Raw genomic sequence first — 22992 nt, forward strand, 5'->3', positions numbered from 1 at the left:
TTTCATCAAGTGTAGGAGGCATAGTATAATCACAACGAAATTTACTCTCCATAGTAGGTGGCACCAAAAGACCACTATCATTATCATCATCGAAATAGGAGGCAAAGTATCATCAAAGAAAATTTTCTCCTCAATGCTTGGGGGACTAAAAAGATCATGAAAACCAACTTTCCCCAAGCTTAGAACTTTCTATATTATTATCAACAATGGTGTTCAAAGCGTTCATACTAATATTACTACCAAGCATGCAAATAAGGTTCCATAGGTTTTTTAATTTTCGCATCAAACAATCCATGTTTTAAATCAGAAATAGAATAAGAAGCTCATTGTTGTCCATTATGCCAAACTAGTGTAAACAAGAAACAAAAAGATGCAATTGCAGGATCTAAAGGAAATAGCTTCGAGCACACACACAACGGCGCCGTAAAAATACTTTACCCGAGACCGTAGTATGAGAGCCTTTTACCTTTCCTCCCCGGCAACGGCGCCGTAAAAGTGCTTGATGTCTACGGGAGCTTCTATTCTTGTAGACAGGTGTTGGGCCTCCAAGAGCAGAGGTTTGTAGAACAACAAGCAAGTTTCCCTTAAGTGGATTACCCAAGGTTTATCGAACTCGTGGGAGGAAGAGGTCAAAGATATCCCTCTCATGCAACCCCGCAACCACAAAGCAAGAAGTCTCTTGTGTCCCCAACACACCTAATAGGTGCACTAGTTCGGCGAAGAGATAGTGAAATACAGGTGGTATGAATAAATAGTAGCAACGGCACGTAAAAGTGCTTTGCCCAGGACAAGAAACAAGCAAGTAGTAACGCAGCAGAGTAGTAACGCAAAGAAAACAAGTAAACAAGCAGCGATAGCAGTATTTAGGAACAAGGCCTAGGGATTAGACTTTCACTAGTGGACACTCTCAACATTGATCACATAACAGTACAGATAAATGCATACTCTACACTCTTGTTGGATGATGAACACATTGCGTAGGATTACACGAACCCTCAATGCCGGAGTTAACAAGCTCCACAATAATGCTCATATTTTAGTAACCTTTAGTGTAAGATAGATCAAAAGACTAAACCAAGTACTAACATAGCATGCACACTGTCACCTTCATGCATATGTAGGAGGAATAGATCACATCAATATTATCATAGCAATAGTTAACTTCGCAATCTACAAGAGATCATGATCATAGCATAAACCAAGTACTAATACGGTGCACACACTGTCACCTTTGCACACGTGCAGGAGGAATAAAACTACTTTAATAACACATCACTAGAGTAGCACATAGATAAATTGTGATACAAAACATATTGCAATCATAAAGAGATATAGATAAGCACCTCACTATGCCATTCAACAGTGAATAAGTATTCTGTGAAATATAGCCTAAGAGACCCACACGGTCCACACACTGTCACCTTTACACACGTGGGACAAGGAGTCTCCGGAGATCACATAAGTAAAACTCACTTGACTAGCATAATGACATCTAGATTACAAGCATCATCATATGAATCTCAATCATGTAAGGCAGCTCATGAGATTATTGTATTGAAGCACATAGGAGAGAGATGAACCACATAGCTACCGGTACAGCCCCGAGCCTCGATGGAGAACTACTTCCTCCTCATGGGAGCAAGCAGCGGTGATGAAGATGGCGGTGGAGATGGCAGCGGTGTCGATGGAGAAGCCTTCCGGGGCACTTCCCCGCTCCGGCAGGTGCCGAACGAGACTCCCGTCCCCCGCATCTTGGCTTCGCGATGGCGGCGGCTCTGGAAGGTTTTCCGTGTCGTGGTTTTTCGCCTCAGGGTTTTCGCGACGGAGGCTTTATATAGGCGAAGAGGCGGCGCAGGAGGGTCGAAGGGGTGGCCACACCATAGGGCGGCGCGGCCAGGGCCTGGGCCGCGCCGGCCTATGGTCTGGGTGGCCTCGTGGCCCCCTCCGGTCCTTCTCGGGTGTTCCGGATGCTTCCGGTGAAAATAGGGACTCGGGTCTTGATTTCGTCCGATTCCGAGAATATTTCGTTACTAGGATTTCGAAACCAAAAACAGCAGAAATGACAGAACCGGCACTTCGGCATCTTGTTAATAGGTTAGTTCCGGAAAATGCACGAATATGACATAAAGTGTGCATAAAACATGTAGGTATCATCAATAATATGGCATGGAACATAAGAAATTATCGATACGTCGGAGACGTATCGGGAGCGGGTTCCGTGGAAAGAGCCGATGAGGTCGGCTTCGAGGACCGCCTTGATCTCGTCATGCTTCTTCTTGAGCTCGTCGCGTCGGATCCTCGTACTTGACCGGAGTGCTTTCCGCCATCTCGGATGTAGATGGCGATGCGGCGGATGTCGAAGATGGTCCCACCGGGCGTGCCGAATGTGTTGCGGTCGAAACCCACCGGCGGGCAGCGACCGGCAACACCGTAGAGCCGGGAACAACTAGGACCGCGGCTGGCCCCGAGTCCTTCGAGCGACGGCCCGCAAAGCCTTCTCGGTCACACATCCGATGCTCGTCGCAAGGGCGTGCCACCTGACCTATACCCGGTCGGGAAGGTGTTGGATGATGCCTCGCTTAGTTTCCCGCATGGCATACACGTAAACGTTAAATACGAGCCTCGATCGGCTCTCGAGTTGTCCCGTGAATCGGCTCAAAGAGCCGATCCACCCATGATTCGTACGAGGTGTACGAATATATGGTGGTCCCGCTTGATCAAGATAAAGCTAAAGCGATCTACGACGATTTAGGGTTTTCACCGCATAATCGGATCATCCTACTCACGATTGGGCCTCGCGCTCGCGTACGGTGATCGTAAGCCGATCCTAGACAGGGCCTAAAAACCAACACGAGGTTGATCCTCGGAACGTCCTCGTCTAGGGCTAGCAAACTTCACCCTACACGCCGCTGGATCCTCCAACCCTTTGTAAGGCCTAACTATTGCGGATATTAAACTAATCCTTGAAGAACAAGGATGCAACCGTAACGGATCAGATCTACTAAACAATGATCAAGCGGGGTGCCGCCCCTACACCTAAGATAGGTGTAAGGGCGGCTAGATGTATAAGGGTTGCACTACGACAGCATATGATACGAAGAACAATGCTAACCCTAACACATCTAAGATAACTACGTTGCTCGCCATCAAAAAGGCTTCAACGACGAGCAACACGTGAACAACGTGCATAAGCTTATGCTGCCTAGATCGCAAGATGCGATCTAGGCAGCATGGTGCTTACCGGAAGAAACCCTCGAGACGAAGGAGTTGGCGATGCGCCGAGATTGATTGTGTTGAACGTTGGTTGTTGTTTATTTCATAAACCCTAGATACATATTTATAGTCCAGGGGACTTTCTAATTCAGGCGTGCACCTAACCGTGCACGGGTAAAACTCTAACTCCTAACCGACACGTATCCTACTATGGTACAGATACACGGGCAATTAGCCCAAACTTGACACACAAGGCTGATTCATGTATTCTTCTATGCATATATCTTTAAGCCCATCTCCAATCGCGGCCCACCTCTGACTCGGTCAAATTCTGGTGATAACACTCGCTTAGTTTCCTGCATGGCATACACGTAAACATTAAATACGAGCCTCGATCGGCTCTCAGGTTTCCACCCACGATTCGTACGAGGTGTACGATCACATGGTGGTCCTGCTTGATCAAAATAAAGATAAAACGACCTACTACGATTTAGGGTTTTCACCACATAATCGGAACATCCAACACGTGATTGAGCCTGGCGGCCACGCACGGTGATCATAAACCGACCCTAGACAAGGCCTAAAAACCAACATGAAGTTGATCCCCGAACATCCTGTCTAGGGCTAGCAAACTACACCCTACGTGCCATCGGATCCTTCAACCCGTTTGTAAGGCCTAACTATGCAGATATTAAACTAATCCTTGAAGAACAAGGAGCAATCATAACGGATCGGATCTACTAAATAAAGATCAAGCGAGGTGCCGTCCTTACACCTAAGATAGGTGTAAGGGCGGCTAGACGTCTAAGGGTTGCACGGACGAAAGCATATAATACGATGAAACAATGCTAACCCTAACACGTCTATGATAACCACGTTGCTCGCCATCAACAAGGCTTCAGCACGAGCAACGCATGCACAGCGAATAAACGTGTACTGCCTAGATCGCAAGATGCGATCTAGGCAGCATGATGCTTACCCGGAAGAAATCCTCGAGACAAGAGAGTTGGCGATGCGCCTAGATTGGTTTGTGGTGAACGTGATTGTTGTTTATTTCAGTAACCCTAGATACATATTTATAGTCCGTAGACTTTCTAACGTGGGAATAATCCCAACCGTGCACGAGCCAAATTCTATCTAACCGACACGTATCCTACTATATTTACAAATACACGGGCAAACTAGCCCAAACTTTGTATACCAGGCCGATTCATGTATTTTTTTCCATGTATATTCTTCAAGCCCATCTTTAATCGCGGCCCACCTCTGATCCGGTCAAATTCTGGTGATAACAGGTCGGCGTTGGACAACAACAACATCATCGACACCAACACCCACACCAGCGACGACGGTAAAGGAGGAGGACGCCCAAGAGAGCAGCGACTTTGATTTTGGCTATTCCTCCGAAGGCGACAACGGCGCCGAAAGCCTCTACTTCAATGCTCTCGACTGTCGTCAATTAGAATAGGATTTAGTGTTTTTTTAGTTCAAATTTGTTAAACATTTTACAAATTTTAATAAAAAACGACGAATTTTAAGTTCAAAGTTGCTATTGGAATCGCCCGCTGGATGTCACCGGTATATGTAATCTCTCTCCAAATTTGGGGAGCAGGTGGTAACGCCACCCGTATCGCGTTGCCGCCGTACCTGTTGGTTCCTATTTGGAAAACCCCGATGAAGATGCTCTTAGGCCATATGCTTGCCAATACTTTTCTTTCTTACCAGGAGTCGCGTCCGCCCACCTCCGTCGACCAAAGCAAGGAGAAAATCCCCTTTCTCCCCAGTTACTGTTCGAGAGAGGCGAAAGGGAGGTTGTCCAGGTCCCTCGCTCCGCCGACGGCCGATCCGCCGGTCCCCTCCCTCTCTGGCCGCCGTTGAGGTGGTGGGAGAGTGGGGGGACCCCGGATCCGTGTCTTAGGCGTGTAGATAGTAGGGTAGGGTCCCAGGGCGGCGCTGGCGAGGTGGTGGCGGCGGCGGCGTTCTGGAATAAGGGTGCCGGATCTTGTTCCCCATCTCGGCGGTGCTCTGTGGGGTGCTGTCGACGAGGTTCCGGCCTTGGTCTCGCGGGTGTTGTCCTGGCGAGGGGGACTTCATCGTCTGGCGAGTTTTTGTCCTCCCGGCTTCTTCCTCGTGCTGTCGTCGCCGTCGGCTCCTGCGGCAGCAGCAAGCTTGTGGAGGAGGGTGGCGATGGATTTGGTCTTCCAGATCCTCGGTGCCCTGTTGTTGGAGTCCGGGCGCCTCGATCTGGCGAGGCGGGTCTCCAGCTGATCCCCGCTCTGTTGGATGAGGTTCGGGGCGCTGCCCCCGCCGATGTGCCTTTGGCATTTGCTAGTTCCCGGCGTCCGCGTCGGGTGGTTATTGCGGCGACTTCAATGAGGAGTTCTCCTCTAAAGTTCCTCTCCGGCGACTCAGCTGCGGCTCGCGGGGGCTTCTTCTCTCCTTCCGGCAAGGACGAGTCTCCGGCGCGTGCGGCAGCGGATCGAGTTCTGCACAGAAGATCCCAAGGGCCTAGTTGTTATTTGTGTTTCTCCAGGGTTCTTTCTGTGATATGGGGGCAGCTGTCCCATGTCTGGACTGTTCTTGTAATTTCCAGTTTCCTTACTTAATATAGTTCAGATATTTGGTTTCAAAAAAAAAAAAAAATGCTTGCCAATCCCCTGTTGATGGCGGGAAACCCATATGGGTTGCAGGCTCCAGCAGCTCCACCACGGTCCACGGTACTCGCACGCATAAATAACCGACCACCAATTGCCACCGGCCCAGCGCTGTGGCTCTCACGGCGCCGGAACAAGCAAGGCGCACGGAACATCGATCACTGCAGAGGCGCAAGTGCTCCATAAATAAACCCCGGTACAGTACTTGCCGCTTCGCACGATTTAACAGCACTAGTAGTACTTGAACCATTGAATGACAAGCATCAACTCCCGCACTGAATAGACAGCGCAGCGAATCGCGAGAGGTGCCCGTAGCCCAGTACCGAATCAAATCGAATCGGCTTCGGCCAGTACCCAGAGTACACGGAGCAGCATCGGCCACATGACGCCCACATGCGCGACGTACACAACGCATCCAATCCAAGTCCAAATTGCCAACCCGTTTGGTACTACGTACCACTTGTGTTACATCCAGCCAACGCACGTACATCGGGTACGGTACACGGCGTCGGTACGTTCGCAAGCGCCCGCAAGTGACCCTCGCCCAGCAGTGCGGTACAGATCGGCCGATCTACGCTGACGACACGCTGTACATGTATTCCGTCGACACGCTACGCGACGGCGAGTGCAAAACGTAGCGAGCGGGGGACCGCGCCCGGCTCATGGCACCAGCCGGAACAAGTATATACATGTGTAGTACAAACTGCTTGAGGCAGGCTTGAGGCTTCAACACCAACTACATGCCTTTTTTGAGGGAAACTACACCAACTACGTGCTAAAATACGTTAAAGATGTACACAATCAAGAAAAAAAATAAACAGAGAGGAAAAGGAAACAAAGACCATGTCGTGGTGATGAAACACTCGCAACAACGTCACTCTTACCACCACCAAAGACAACACACAAATTATAAGAGAAAGCAACGCCTCCAACAAGGGAACAATGCACCGGCCTTGTCGTCGCCCGATGTAAGATCTTGAGTTTTCATCTTGGAGAAAGTCCGAGCTTACAAAATCATGCCTTCAGCAAGGTTATTGTTAGGTACAACCAATGACGGCTAGACACTTGGGTTTTCACACTCGAAATCTTGACTTGGTATACTCGAGGATCACCATTAAAAATGCAGTCCATGTGGCCACCCCCTCTTTGCCAAGGCTGCTGATGCAAGTCTCCAAACAACCGACACACATGAACAATATGTGCCACGTAGTCTTCATCACAACCAATACTCGTCTCCGCCATTACCAACCTCCGATCACAAACATTATGACGTTCTCCACCTCTCCTAGTTCCATGGAAATCTACATTTAAACATGTCACATGGCACCGACAAGAAAGTGAAGCTTCACGCCATGCCTCATGAAGTCTTAGTGGCCAAAGATAAGAGTGTTCAGGAAGTGTGCCTAGCTCATTTGGTTAGGAAAGTGTATCTACAATCCAATCATCCAGGTTCAAGTCAACAATGACACACATTTGGTCTTATTATCTCAAGAAATACATTGGAGGGGCTGCCCCACCATATTCCTTTCAAAACAAGTGTGCACAATCGTCATCTTTCTTAGAATTTGGAAGTGTTCAGCAATTTTCATTAAATATTCTTCCGTTTGTTTTTTTCATCCGAATTTTGATTAAATACTCTAATTTTGTTCATCTAAATCCATTCTAATTTTTTTTGACTCATGCAAACATTTTTTGTAACTAATAATGGAACCGAAACTGTCCAGAGGGACTTGCCTATTGGCATCCTAGGGAGCCTTCTGGTATGTGTCATACTATACATTGCTGTGTGCTTGGTGATTACTGGAATGGTGCCATATACATTACTTGGTGAAGATGCTCCCTTGGCTGAAGCTTTTGCTGCGAAGGGGTTGAAATTTGTTACCGTGTTGATCAGTATTGGAGCTGTTGCTGGTCTTACTACAACACTTCTTGTTGGTCTGTATGTTCAGGTAACCTTCTAATGTATCTATTCATCACTGAAAGTTTCTTCTGAATCATATTATTCCACTTTAACATCACCTCCTTTGATCCACACACAGTCACGTTTGTATCTTGGGCTTGGAAGGGATGGCCTACTACCTTCAATATTTGCTAAAGTTCACCCAACGCTGCATACTCCTCTGCACTCTCAGATCTGGGTTGGTTGTGTTGCAGCAGTCTTAGCTGGCCTCTTTAATGTGCAAGCACTCTCTCATATTCTCTCAGTTGGCACACTGGTATGGAAGCTTCATAAAACTCTGTGCAACTGTAGCACAAGTTCAGTTCATTAATCACATTTAACTGTTTGATTACCTTTTCTTCTGGGAGCAGACAGGCTACTCAGTTGTATCAGCTTGTGTGATCACGCTCCGATGGAGCGACAAAGCAACTAATTCTCGCTCCCTTGGAAGTATCTCAATCTGGCAGGAGGGTGTTTTGTGCCTTGTCACGGTGGCTCTCTGCGGTTTCGTAGCAGGAATATCCTACCGATTTAGCTACGCTATTGCCTTCATCATAGTAGCTTTTCTGATAGCTATTGTTGCCAGCTTTGCTCTCCAGTTTCGACAGGCAAGTGCATCTTCTACCAATTTGTAATGTTAGAAAGGCATTGTTATCATCACTAAAATCACAGATGAACCAAATAGTCCATTGTTTCACCATCATTTGCATCGCAGTCTCATGCTTTGCAGTTTGCAACCATCCGATGCCATCTAATGAAAAATGAACATGCACGGATGTCAGTTCCCATCTATTAATACAGTGGTTCTTCTAAGCTCTAACCTTGTATGATATGCATATTCAGGTCTATGTTCCTGTGGATGCTCCTCGCTTTTCTTGTCCTGGAGTTCCGCTGGTCCCGGTGCTCTCTGTTTTCTTCAATATGTTTTTGTTTGCTCAGGTTAGCTGCATTTAGCAATTTCACTACGAAAATTTTGCGCTTTACCCTGTGGTGGTGTATTACCTTCACAGCCCTTCTTTGCTGGCAGCCACTGTGACTAATGGCAACTGGTAATGACTCTTCGTTTGCAGCTTCATGTAGAAGCTTGGTACAGATTCGTCATACTTAGTCTCATCGCGGTGGGGGTCTATGCCGGATATGGTCAGTACTACAGTGCTCCTTCCACGTCAGACCGCTCCTCTGTAGCTTACCATGGAGTTCCCTCTGAAGCTCCATGAACAATTGCAAATCCTCCAAGTTCATCCAAAAGTTTACATTCCACGTGATCGTCGTGAAGCTGTGGAGGTAATTATTTTACTTGCGTTGCTCGAAGCCAACGTGTCCCGTCTGCGGTGCATTCTCCGCGGCTCCGTCTATACATCTGTAAAATGGGACGGAGTACGTTGGAAGTCCGCCACGATATCATATCCACCAAGAGAAGAAACAACGAAAGGAATGTTTTGTTGAGCAAGGGGATCGATTGCCTCCCCTACAAAGATACACTTGGAAAGATTCTGGAGATAGGATTGTAAACTTTACTGTACATTACAGTTCACAACTTTGTATGTACCTCAAACAAAATTCATCTGAGAAAAACCTAGAAAGTTTTAGTTTAAGTGCTGCTCTCAATTCACTGGTCCTGTGGTTTTTAGACGTTTTGGCGGCTTCTCATTGATAGTATTGAGATTTGAAATTGTCTTACATACGTCATCGATGACAATGATCGTCTTACTCGAACAAAATTCATCTGGGAAAGTTATGGTTTAAGTGTTGCTTTGATTGCTCCACTGGTGTTGGTGACATTTCTTTGATAGGATTGTGATTTGTGAGCATATTGGATACATGGTGGATGGAAATTATCATCTTAGAGCATCTCCATCGGCGTTCCCCCAATAGCGATTTGGGGTTCAACACCTATTTTTTATGCTACATTGGCGCGTTCCAAAAGTAACCGACCAGTTTTGGAGCCAAATACAATCGCTGGCACGCCCTTGCCACTCCCTATGCGCCAGGGGCGAAACTAGCAAGGCAGCTCCTCCTGCCACGTCGGATTCACATTGTGGACCGTCCTGGCAGTGAGAGAAAGCGGTGGTAACATTTTAAATGACCACGAGCAGAATTTCAGACGTCTTCTTCATTGGGTGTGCCGGTTCCCGAGGCGGCGACTCGACGGCACACGCCGTCTGCCAGCTCCACGCAGCGACGGATGAGTACTCCACGTCATCAAAGCGCACTGCGGAAGTTCTCTATAAAACTGCATCGGCACTGCTTTCTCCGCCCATTCCCCTGTGCTCCCACTCCTCGAAAAACCCGAGCCGCCACCAACCACCTCATCCTCCACCGCCATGGCGCACAACCATGAAGCCGACGGCAGCGGCAAATGCGTCGGGGAGGACCACCCCCACAACTTCACCCTCGACGAGGCAGAAGTCCTCTTCCGTGCGCGCCTGCTGGTGCCGCCGGAGTATAGACTGTCGCACGGCGGGCTGGCAGGCCCATAGGCCCCCTCCCAACAGTTATGGCCCCAAGATTTATTTGCACATTTAGTACATGTATATTTATACTCAGTAGAGTTTACAATAATTTAAGTAAATATAAAAGGCCTAAACTGCAACTTACCGTGCCTATACTCCGACTTCTGTTAAAAAAGTATTTTAATATTTCTAAATAATTTTTCCGATGACATCAATCTTCTCTAGCCTTTTCAAATGTGCATAACAACACTGATCCTCATAAATTTTTTGTGATTAATTCTAGAGATATTTTTTTTTCGAATAATTCTAGAGATATATAGATGTGTACACAAGTAGCTATTGGTATAAATAAGAATCATGCTATATAGTTCGCTCTGTCATTATAAATAAATAATTTCAAAAGTCTTCACCAAGATTCCAAAAACCATGGATCTTTCAAATGTAAATATTATTTAGTTTGTTATTGCATTTACCCTAATATTTATCTTGCCGTACTCCTATTTTTTAAGTCTTCTGTGTGGGTCCACTAGATTGACTCAGATGCCGAGAACACCATTCATGCTTAAATTTTAAGTAATATATAAAAATTTAGCATAAATAGATATATTTAAGAATTTTTTTTAGAGTAGGGGGCCATGGACCCTGCCTTAGAAAAGCTTCGCCACTATGAACAACGACCTCTTGGTGTCGTTTCGCCCAAGTACCCCCACAAACTATGGACCGGCCCTCATTAACGCCCACTACGCTGTATAGCTGGCGCCGGAGGGCGAGGAGATCCGCGCCCTGATCACGGAGCGGCGAGCACAACTACCAGTGGCGCAGTGTAACCAACCACTATGGGCGGCAAACAACCCGGAGTGGCCGACCGTCTTCCAGCGTGAGTGGGAGGTGGAAGTCGCGCGCTTCGCCGACCCCAGCGCTGGCATATTCAACACCGCCCTCTTGGTGGCATGGGTGTGGCGTCAATGCCACCCCCACAGTGGACATGTATCGCATGTGAGACATCGGCGATCCGAAGAAGAAATATTGGGAGGTAGAGCCAGCGCCAACGACCCAGACGACGCGCTGGGGTAGTATCTGCTGGTGCACCGGTTGATCGACGAGGGCGTGCCGGCGGCGACACAACGATAGACAGTGTGGTGGTCGGCGTTGGACAACAACAACGTCATCGACCTCAACGCCCCTTCATCGACACCAGCACCCGCACCAGCGACGACGGTAAAGGAGGAGGACGCCCAAGAGAGCAACGACTTTGACTTCGGCTATTCCTCCGAAGGCGACAACGGCTCCGAAAGCCTCTACTTCAGTGCGTTCGACTGCCATCATTAGATTAGGATTTAGTGTTTTTAATTTAAATTTGTCAAACATTGTACAAATTCTAATAAAACCCACCGAATTTTAAGTTCAAAGTTGTTATTGGGAGAGCCTACCTCTCTCCAAAATTTGGGAGCACACACACATTGATGGTGGGAAACCCATATGGGTTGCAGGCTCCAGCAGCTCCACCACGGTCCACGGTACTCGCACGCATAAATAACCGACCATCAATTGCCACCGGCCCAGCCCTGTGGCTCTCACGGCGCCGGCCACCCCGTCCGTTCCGTCCGTCGCCAACCAGCAAGGCGCACGGAACATCGATCACTGCAGCGGCGCAAGTGCTCCGTAAATAAACCCCGGTACAGTACTTGATGGAATGATGGCTCACACGATTTAACTCCAGTACTTGCTTAAACCATTGAACGAAGGGTGATAAATTGAAATTATGTAGCAAACAATTCCGATTTTTTTTCTACAGTTTCAGACATAAAACAAATAGACAGTCGTTCATTCATTGAGAAAATCAAAATAATAGCAATTCTACAAAACTGGAAGTCCGAGACACAACATTATGCAAATAATTTAAACAAGAATCTAGACAAATGCGCACATCAACATTTGTAGCGTCATGATTATCTAAATTTCAGCGATCATGGTAGCACCAATTGAACTCTTTCAAGAAGCATAAATTTCTGACATGCTTTCTTAGGAATAATTGATACCAACATTCAAAACTGGATCCATTACACCCATTCAAAACATAACCAAACGAGGAAGAGTCACTCTGCTAGAACTTGTACCATCAGCTTCTTTTGAATATCACCATCGCCTTCTTGATCTGCAGCTCACCAACTCGCTGTGCTCATCACCACCGAAGTCGCTCGTCATCATCATCTGCAGCCACAACAGCATCACCAGCTCGATGCGCTCATCGCCGTCGACACAGCAGTTTGTCGTGCTCGTCATCTCGGTCTCCAGCAACAACTCCGCGATTCGCAGCCTGTAGAAGAGGAGCTCAATTATCAGGCATCATAACGCAGCAGCACCTCGGCACAGACACAACAGCTCGCCATGCTCATCATCTGCATAAGCAGCAGCAAAACAGGAAAATGATGGTCAAGAACTAAACTAATATGGTTGCATCACTGTTCAAATTGGCTTTTAAATTCCATTGAGTGTTTATGATATTTATTAGCAGTCTGTACATGCAACAGTGCCAGAGCTTCAAGCTCTTACTCCCTCTACATGCTCTACATAAACTACTGCTGTAACTAATTTACCATGTACTACTGGTAAAAGGTGAAAAAGGTAAAATATAGTACTCCAACCAAAAATAAAGAAGAAGATATGCAATACCTGCAAGATCATCGAGCTTTTTCCTCCAAGCCCGGTTGACAGCCTGCAAGATCAGGACCCACGGCTCATCAGCGCGGGGGACAGGTAAGGCATGAACTAATAAAATGGATCTTCACAAATAAACACATCCAGCTAACTTTAACCAAGTGAGATGACAATCATTATATTCCTTGACAATAACTTTACTCAGCCAACTTGAACCAAGTTGATATATAACATTTATATTTTGAGCTTATATAAAGTATAATGCCAGTGCAACAAATGACTTTGATGTGTACAAAACAAAGCAAGAATGACTGAATATATTATTCCGAGAGAGATAAAAAAAAGGGGAGGGTCCAAATGTGTCTCACGCAGCGTCTCGGGCGACGCTCGGGCGACTTGGGGGGCGACACGGGTTCCCCCCCATCCCCGCGCCTCCGGTGGGCGGACGGACGCCGCCGGGGTCGGCGCTCCGAAGAGCTGCACCTCACCAAGACGTCGACGACGTTGGCCGGCAACAGGTACGCCGCCCTTCTTGACATCTCCGATGGGGATCTCTCCGAAGACGACGTCGTCGCAGATCTTCTTCCCCGCCCCTCTCAGATCTCGCTCGGCTGTTTCTTCACGGGACCTGGGCTGAGGGAGCCCTCGTCGCCGGCTCGCTGCTCTCCTGAGCTCGCGGCGACCCCGACGGGCGGGTGTCCTCCGCCGCCGTCCTTTGCTCCGGACAGCTCGGATTTCCCTCCTCTCCCTTCTCTTGGTGAGCGGGGGAGATATCTTCCTTACCCGCCTCCACCACAGGAAATCCGCATCGGGGCGGTGTCAGTTCCCTTGGAGGTCAGCCTCTCCGCGCGGTCGACGGCGGCGCCGCCCGGCGGCGGGGATCTAGGGTTTCTGCTGCCCAAGGACGCGGGCGGGCCCGTCCTGGCAGACCGCTTCTCTCAAGGGGCTTCTGTTGCCTTCCACAAGGACGTCTGGTCAGCCAAAGTTCCCCTGAAGATTAAAATTTTCGCCTGGCAGCTCATCCTCGATAGACTTCCCTCTAGCAAGCAAATCGCGACGCGCCACGGCCCTGCCTCGGGTAACTGCGCCTTATGCGGCCACATGGAAGATGCGGGTCATATTTTCTTCGCTTGCTCCCTTGCAAAATTTGCTTGGAGTGTCATCCGTGAGATTCTCGACTGTAACTGAACCCTGGGAACTTCCCACAGTTCCATGCTATTCTCTCCAGCCTTGCGGGAAGGGCCCGTAGGCTGTTGTGGTTTCTCTTTCTCGCCCAATCTTGGGCCCTGTGGAACATTCGTAATAAACTCACTATTGAAAAGAAAGTTATTAACCATCCCGCTAATGTGATTTTCAAAACTGCTCTCTTTATACAGCTATGGAGCGGCAAGGCAAAGCCAAGCGACCGGGAGGGCCTCCGGTGGTTGGAGAGCAAGCTGAGGGAGCTGTACGCCGCCGTGAGACCAGGACAACCAAGCCAGTGAAGACTTAGTTTATCTCGCTCCTGGAGTCTGCCCCTGCACCTTCTATTTGTATCGTCTGGATACCCGTCTTTTCATCTAGTTTGTCGTTCCGTTTGGCTAAGCTGTATGCCGCAGCATTGTAAAATTTGTTGAACCTGAGGGCTTTATTAATTTAAAGTCGGGCACGCTGTTGCCTTTTATCTAAAAAAAAATATGTTATTCCTACCTGATCTTAACAAAGAGCAACATTACAACAATAATTCACACTTCTTTTTATTTCGATGGGGTCAGCAAGAAGTACAATCAGACACTCACACTATCAAGTAGTAGTTCAGTTCACTTTTTTCACGCATTTACTAGGAAATCTTGAAGAAGATACTTGTATCGAGAAGAGCCCAACTATTAATCTATCATAACAGATCATGGCCAAAGTTGACCACATATTTCTGGAGTGCTATGTGCTGTTCAGTTACTACCAGGACTGACTACCACTAGATTGATATAAAACCAAACATCAGTGCAGGAGGTGGTGCTCACGTTCCTAGATTTCTAGATCTGGAGCAGCACAAAGATGTACAGATCCAGGGCAGGATAGTGCAGAGTGGAGAAGCAAACCAAGGACGGGAGAAGGAGTAGGGGTTAACTTTCGTCAATCCCGACAGCCGGCCGTCGCCGTCGCCGGACGGGACATGAGAATTGCAGCGGAGCAGATCTTGGGAGATGGGGAAGGACGGACACCGGCGAGGGGATAGGCAGTAGAGGGAAGAAACGTGCAGGCGCAGCTATCGGGAGCGGGGCCTCGCTCGTGGTCGCCGGAGTGGACGCGCCGAACGCCTGCACACGCCGCCGTGCCGTCGCCTGGCATGCGAGAGAGAGCGAGCGAGCCAGAGGATTCCGTTCCCGACCTCTAGACTCGTGGATAGCGCTCCCAGGGAAAAGTCGCGGAAGGGAACGACAACTCTCCCCCGTGTACAACCAAACGGCCCGGTAAGTTAACCCGGGCCAATTCGGCCCGGGGTTTCCTGGGCCAGGGAAAACACGGGGAACCACCCGGAAAAGCCTGCAACCAAATGAGCCCTGAATGACAAGCATCAACTCCCGCACTGAATAGACAGCGCAGCGAATCGCGAGAGGCCGGTGCCCGTAGCCCAGTACCGAATCAAATCGAATCGGCTTCGGCCAGTACGCAGAGTACACGGAGCAGCATCAGCCGCTCTCGGCCACATGACTCCCACATGCGGCGACGTACACAACGCATCCAACCCAATTCCAAATTGCCAACCCGTTTGGTACTACGTACCACTTGTGTTATATCCAGCCAACGTACATCGGGTACGGTACACGGCGTCGGTACGTTCGTAAGTTAGCTGTAGCGATCGTCGCAAGCGCCCGCAAGTGACCCTCGCCCAGCAGTGCGGTACCGATCTACGCTGACGACGCTGTATTCCCTCGACACGCTACGCGACGGCGAGTGCAAAACGTAACGAGCGGGGGACCGCGCCCGGCGCATGGCACCAGCCGGAACAAGTATACATGTGTAGTAGAAACTGCTTGAGGCAGGCTTCAACACCAACTACATGCTTTTTTTTAGGGAAACTACACCAACTACGTGCTAAAATACGTTAAAGATGTAGACAACCAAGAAAATAATAAACAGAGAGGAAAAGGAAACAAAGACCATGTCGCGGTGATGAACTCCAACAAGGGAACAATGCACCTGTCTTGTCGTTGCCCGATCTAAGATTTTAAGTTTTCATCTTGGAGAAAATCTGAGCTTACAAAACCATGCCTTCAACAAGGTTATTGTTAGATACAACCAATGACGGCTAGACATTTGGATTTTCACCCTCGAAATCTTGACTTGGTACTCGAGGATCACCATTAAAAATGCATTCCATGTGATGCCACCCCCTCTTTGCCAAAGCTGTTGATGCAAGTCTCCAAACAACCGACACACATGAAGAATATGTGCCACATAGTCTTCATCGCAACCAATACTCTTCTCCGCCATTACCAACCTCCGATCGCAGACATTATGACATTCTCCACCTCTCCTAGTTCCATGGAAATCTAGATTTAAACATGTACGTGGCACCGACAAGAAAGTGAAGCTTCACGCCATGCCTCATGAAGTCTTAGTGGCTGAAGATAAGAGCGTGCAGGAAGTGTGCCTAGCTTATTTGGTTAGGAAAGTATATCTACAACCAAATCACCCAGGTTCAAGTCAACAATAACACATATTTGGTCTTATTATTTCAAGAAAAACATTGCAGAGGCTTCCCCACCATATTCCTTTCAAATTAAATATGAGTGTGCACAATCGCCATCTTTATTCAGACCATGCAAGCAACCCCTATGAACTAACTGACTCCCAGCGGGGCTGGCGCCGGATCCCCCAACCAAAATCATAGAGGTCCGGTGGACCTATCGAGCGACCCGGGCTGCCACGACCTCAAGCTCGGCGAAACTAGCAAAATCCCGCAAGGGCAAGGAAGGCAACCAGTCGAATGCATCGTCGGCCCCTCGACGTGAACCAACAACATCGGGCACTGACAAGTGACAACACGTAGCCGCATGGCACTCGACCCCGCTGTGGCCTGTGGCCCTCCAGTCCAGATTGGTCCCTATTGGGCCGCCGCTCGACGCACAACCTAGTGCCGCACCGACGTGCCACCTCCTCGCGCCGTCCTGCGCTGCTGGCCTTGAAGGCAATTCCTATACACCGACCAGGTCGGTGGTTACCGCGCGCCGCACACCCCCGCGCGCGCGGTATGGGCCGGCCTGGTCGGCCCATTTCGTTTATTTCTGTTTTCTGTCTCTGTTTCTTTTTCTTTTCTTTTCTTTTCTTTTTCTTTTCTGTTTCTTTTTTTTGTTTTTGTTTCTTTTCTGTTTATTTTCTTTTTGTTAAATTTTAAAAAGTTCAAATCTAAAATTTGTTCAAATTTAAAAAATGTTCAAATCTGAAATCGTTCAAATTCAAAAAATGTTTAAATCGGAAAATCGTTCAAATTTTAAATTTGTTCATATTCAAAAAATTGTTCAAACATAAAAATCGTTCAAAATAAAAAATCGTTCAAATTCGAAAAATGTTCAAATCGGAAAATCGTTCAAATTTTAAATTTGTTCATATTCAAAAAATTGTTCAAACATAAAAATCGTTCAAAATAAAAAATCGTTCAAATTTAAAAATCGTTCAAACTTAAAAATCGTTCAAACTTGAAAATCGTTCAAACTTGAAAATCTTTCAAATTTGAGAATTGTTCTAATTTTTTAAAAATTATATTTTAAAAATATTCTTTTTTAAAAAATTCATGTTTGTGAAAAATAGAAATTTTTCCGAAAAAACCCGGATTATGGAAAATAAAAAAGAAACAGCAGAAAAAAACGAAACGAGAATTACCTTTTAGTGGGCCGCGGCCCAGCTAGCCACCTGCAGCCACACACGGGCAGCGAAATGAAACAGCCTGTCGGGGGATAGTGGGCCGGGCCCAACAACAGCCGGGGGTGTGCGGCTCCACGCTTGGCACCGACCAGGTCGGTGTAAAGCAGCCCCCGGCCTTCAACGCATCCCTGCCCGCTACACCATAGCCGCAACACCCAAACTTGCACGGCCCGCAAAAAATACCTCCTCTCCGCACAAAGAAGGTGTATTGGAGTGCGCCCTCTATGCACGCCGCCTTTGATGGCCAGGCGCCGCCACCAACACTAGCGTCGGCGAGTGAAGCACGGAAGACGATTGATTTTTGTGGGTAGGGTTTGGTCACCCCCGGCGACCGACCCGGGAGGCAGTTTTCCTTAAATTGGGGGAGCCAGTCACATACACGTCGTAGCACTGGTAAGAGCATCTCCACCAGCAGTTCCGATAGCGGCTCTGATAGCGTTTTGGTGTCCGACAGCGAAAATGGACTTGCACCGTTGCGCCCTAAAAGGCGCCGGCTAGTTTTCGAGCCTAATAGAATTATCGGCATCTCGCGCTGGCGTCTCGTGGCACGACGGTTTTTGCGGGTGGGGGCGCCTTGTCAGCGAGAGGACGCGACGGTTCGTATCGGCCGCGACACGGCGAGGTTGGTCGTCGGTGTTTAATGGTATCCCGCGCGGAAATCGAGGCGACAACGAGGGCAGCGACTGGCCACGTGGCGTCCAGTCGCCTACGCCGCCGTAAATGCGGGTAGTTGGCACCACTATATAGTACGTACGCCGTCCACCGCCGCGGTGTTACCCTCTCATCTCCACCACCACCGCCACGCCAGTCTCTCCTCTCCACCTCAAAAATGTCTCGCCGTCTTAAGACGACGTACTCCATGCTTGGCCTCAACGGCCGCGCACTGCTTGCGGTGCCTCCACCACCACCGCAGCTGGAGCCGGAGCCGCATTCCAACGCGGACTACAGCTCCGACGACACCGTGAACCCATGGTTCGCGGTGTGGCACGAGGCCTACGCCGTAGACGTGGAAGCTGAGGCGGCGATGGAGGTGGCGCAGTGGGGAGAGCAGCCGCATGCCCCCGCCAACCCGGAGCAGGCGGCGATCCTGGCATCGTTAAACGCGCAACACCTCTGGAGGTTGAAGGAGGAGAAGCGGAAGTTCGTCAACGACGCGAACTGCGAGTACGCCCTCGAGATCTCGCACCAGCGAGCGGCCACGGAGGAGGCGGGACGCCTCCTCATGGAGGCGGAGCGACAGAAGCTCATCGAGCTGAACGCTCATCGTCACTACAAGGCGTTCGCCCGCGAGCAAGCGAGGCGCACCGAGAACGAGGCTTCTCGGTAAAGGCTGGCAGCGCGGGGACATCGCCGCCGGTAAGTTCCTGCGACGCCGGGCGCCATGCTCCACCACCAGATCCGCGAAGCAAGGGACGGGAGGCGGGCACAGACGCAGGCAGCAAAGGCGAAGAACGACGACGAGGCAGGCCCATCGCGCGCCCCAACCGACGGCCCGTAGATTAGGCTTAAGTTTAAGTTCTTTTATTTAGGTTTAAATTCAAGTTACTTTTGTATAAATTGCATATGAATTTCGTATAATTTCGGTTTTAAATGTCATTCGAACATTCAAATTCTATCGGGGCTGGCGTATGGGGGGGCGCCGGTGTGGGAGCAGCATCCCCAGATAGAGGATGCTCTGTCAACACCCGGATTTTTAAGTCCAGATGCCTATTATGCCATTCATCGCAATCCCAGGAATATTGTTTTTGCGAGACATAATAGATTGATATCACAACACATCATTCATTACAACACATAATCGTCTTACAACAAAGGATCACATGACCCAGTCTTAAAACAACATGGTGGATCTAGAGATCCTATTACAAAACACATAGCGGAAGCGAAGTAGTAGCGGTCGTGGTCCATCTATTCCACGAGCAACCGTTGACGTCGGGAGTGGTCCTAGTTGTCGTAGATGTCCCGCTCGTCCTTCTTCCGGGTTCCGGTACTCCTCTTCATAGTCCGGCCATTTGAATAGCCAGGGACACAGCCGTGAGTACTTTAAAGTACTCGCAAACTAATACTAATGTAAATACTATCAACTATAGTAAGGGGGTTCTAAGCTCTAGTTTCATTTGCATAAAGCCAGTTTTATTTCATAAGCACTTTAGTAAACAAAACCTCTTCATTTGCCTAACTTACTCAAGTGGGAACATTAGTGTCATTCCCACAACTCAGTTGTGATTCAAAGTCAAAGTCACCTTTCAATTCAAGTCACCATTCACCGTTCATATTTTTAGAAAAGTTCTGATGACGGAACAAGTATGGCCTTTCCAATCTGTCCATGACCGCGGACGCGGCTATTCGAATAGGTTAAACTCTGCAGAGGTTGTACACTTGTGCCACAACAATTGCAATAGTTCGTCGAGGGTAACGGCCCCGATTTATCGTACGCGATACGCGAACTACCAATCCTAACCTTTCATTTACATACCCTAGTATAGGCACCTCTCCCCATGAGCTTGGCCTCCCGGTGAAAACCAACTGTTAACCCGGAACCGCACGAGGCTTGGGCCGGACATTCACCTCGTTTCACGTCATTTCTCATCATTTCTTTTGTTGTAGAGGCAGCCTCCAGCCTAACCCCGATGAAGCTTGTTTAGAGGGAACCCATACTAAGAGACATAAATTTCCAGCTAAGCCTTACCCAGATTCAGGTATTGTGGGGGTACTTGTAAAATTGGAATGGTATCGCATCCGAACCCAACCATCAGTTTTTGTAAAGTTCACCATGTCATTCACCAGTCATATTTACCTTCAAAATCTTTCAATAGAATGACTCATCATTCCAAGGTTTTCAAAGTCATTTCATTTCACAAATTCCCATCTAGAGTAGTCACTTTTAAGTTTTAGCACTAGCATCTAAGTATGAGGGGTGCTAAGTACTTTGCTTTGTTTCTAGGCTAACTTTGATACTCTTGTACTAGTCCAATACTAACCAAGTGAATCATGAATCAAAAAGTACTTTGATAAAACAAAAGTAAGTAAAGCTTGTAAAGTAAAACTGGGAAAGTAGGATCATTAACATAAAGTAAATGGGTAATGCCTTGCTCATGGTGAGCTTTGCACTTTGCAAGAGTATTATCTTGCCTTGGTTGGGGAATTGGTCAAAGTGGTCTTCTTCTCCTTGGAAGTAGACCTCCTCCTCCTCCTGGTACTCCTCGGTACTAGCGTCTAAAATACGAATACGGGGTACACAATCATCACACCAAACTTATTTAATTAAACTAAGCACAAACATGGTTCAAACACTTAAACTAGCATCACACAATACTATTAAGTTGGTGGATGTGTTTTTTCTTATTATTTAAGAAAAATAATTTCCTCTCATACTAACTTAGATGTTATTTTCAATTACTTAGAGAAATAATTTCCTCTCATTATCTTCTTAATATTTAATTTCTCTCATGAATAATATGTGACCTAGGTTGACCAAAGTCAACCTCTTCACACTTCTCATTTAAGAAAAGGATTTAAATGAGGTGAACACCTCATTCCATTTAATCCTAACATGTTAAAGATTTAATATCATCAACAATTCATATGAGACCTAAATGACCAGAGTCTCTACCTCATTTTGAATTGTTCATGACAAGATTTAAATGAGAGAAACACTCCCATAAGATTTATTAATAGTTTTGGACAATATCTTTGACTAGAAATAGCCATAAAGTCCTTTAATTAAACTAGGCCATGATCATTCAAAGTAAGTATGGCATATTTTTGCAGAAACAATTAGTATAAGTGAAATGTGAATTATAGGAGTTGGAATCAACTCAAAAGCATTTTTGGTTGATTTTTAAGAATTAATCTAAGGCAGAAAAGTCCCTGCCTTGTTTATTTTCTCACTTTAATTCTACAATAGATCTAGGGTTCAAACCAGTGGCATTGTGTAGATAAAATCCTAAGGTTTCCAAAGATATAAAGTTTACAAATTTTGGCCTAGTAGATTTGTCCCTATTGAATTTCAAATTTTGCATCAGATTGGGGTGTTTCTCCATTTTTCAAATTTAAATTTAAACCGTGGGCTGGCGGGAGATCTTAATGGGCTAGGAGAGGGAGTTGGGCCGGCCCAGCTTCGCAGCGGGCCAGCTGACAACGTGGGGTCCACGCGTCAGCGTGACTCACACGCCGAAACGGTACGCTGAATGGGAGCCGTGCGATTAGAAGAGGATCGCACGGTCGGGGAGCGTCGTCGTCGACAACGAGAAGGGGACTCACTGGCGGCGGAGGTAGGGGGTCGGAGCGGTCATCGGAGCTCCGGCGAGCGTCGGAGAGGTGCGCCGCGTCGTTGTCGAGGACGAGGATCTCCCTGGTAGCAGCGGCGTGTCCTGGGGTGGCCTCCTGCTCCGGCTTGCTCCGTGTACTGGCGGCGGCGGCGAGCTTGCGATTGGAGTTCTCCGGCGGCTAATCGGTGAAATTGAGGTGGCGAGGAGTGTTGTGAGGATGAGAGGAAGAGGATGGTGTGCTCGAATCAGTGGGAGAGGGCCTCCTTTTATAGGAGCGAGAGGTGGCCGCGGCGCTCAGCTAGGGTCATCGACGGCGTCGTCGTTCCAGGGCAGCGAAGAGGCAAGGCATGGGCGCGTCGTGTGGCTGTTGCACTGGCGAAGCTGACGCGCGTGATCGTGGCTCTGGCGAGGCTCTGCAGTGATGGCGAGGTTGACGGGAGTGCTCAGGCCATGGCGGACGGTCGTGGACGCGTTCGTCACCTGCGGCGTTCCCGCGGGCCAGTGGGTGTGTCCAGGCGGTCCAGTGACTCGTCGCGCGTCGACTGGCGCTGAAGGGAGTGGTCAAGGTGGCGCGGTGGCTCCAGGCAGCTGGCGCTCTGGCGCGTCCAACGCGGACACTGACATAGGCATCCCTAATGGGCCTGCCGAAGATAGTACCCGGGGTTTATTGAAGGCCCACTACTCGAAGAATAAGAAGATTCGGAAGCCCAAGATGTTATTAAGGAAAGTTAGAGTTGTAATAGAAAGTCTTATTTGTAATCTTACGGGATGAGTTTGAAACCTTCCCGGACTTTGTAACTTGTACAGACACGAATCCCTCGGCTCCGCCTCCTATATAAGGGGAGTCGAGGGTCGCAGATCATCGAATCATTGTCCACAAACCCTAGTTTTCATAATCG

General features: G+C 48.2%; 1 protein-coding gene and 1 long non-coding RNA gene across 2 annotated transcripts; one reads left to right on the forward strand and one right to left on the reverse strand.

Moving 5' to 3' along the window:
* The first annotated feature begins 7531 nt into the window (after positions 1-7531).
* Positions 7532-9122, forward strand: LOC124687473 (cationic amino acid transporter 9, chloroplastic-like). Its single transcript, XM_047221254.1, has 5 exons — positions 7532-7816; positions 7907-8083; positions 8178-8414; positions 8650-8745; positions 8877-9122. The coding sequence occupies exons 1-5, from the start codon at positions 7547-7549 to the stop codon at positions 9021-9023; spliced, it is 927 nt and encodes a 308-aa protein (XP_047077210.1). The 5' UTR covers positions 7532-7546; the 3' UTR covers positions 9024-9122.
* A 3003-nt stretch (positions 9123-12125) lies between these two features.
* Positions 12126-15249, reverse strand: LOC124687474. The gene is made up of 3 exons (XR_006998230.1): positions 15025-15249; positions 12933-12975; positions 12126-12658 (listed from the first exon to the last, which is right to left on the reverse strand). It is a non-coding gene; the product is annotated as an uncharacterized LOC124687474 (long non-coding RNA).
* Between the last annotated feature and the right edge of the window lie 7743 nt (positions 15250-22992).

Source organism: Lolium rigidum, chromosome 2 (assembly GCF_022539505.1).
Source record: "Lolium rigidum isolate FL_2022 chromosome 2, APGP_CSIRO_Lrig_0.1, whole genome shotgun sequence".
NCBI lineage: Eukaryota > Viridiplantae > Streptophyta > Magnoliopsida > Poales > Poaceae > Lolium > Lolium rigidum.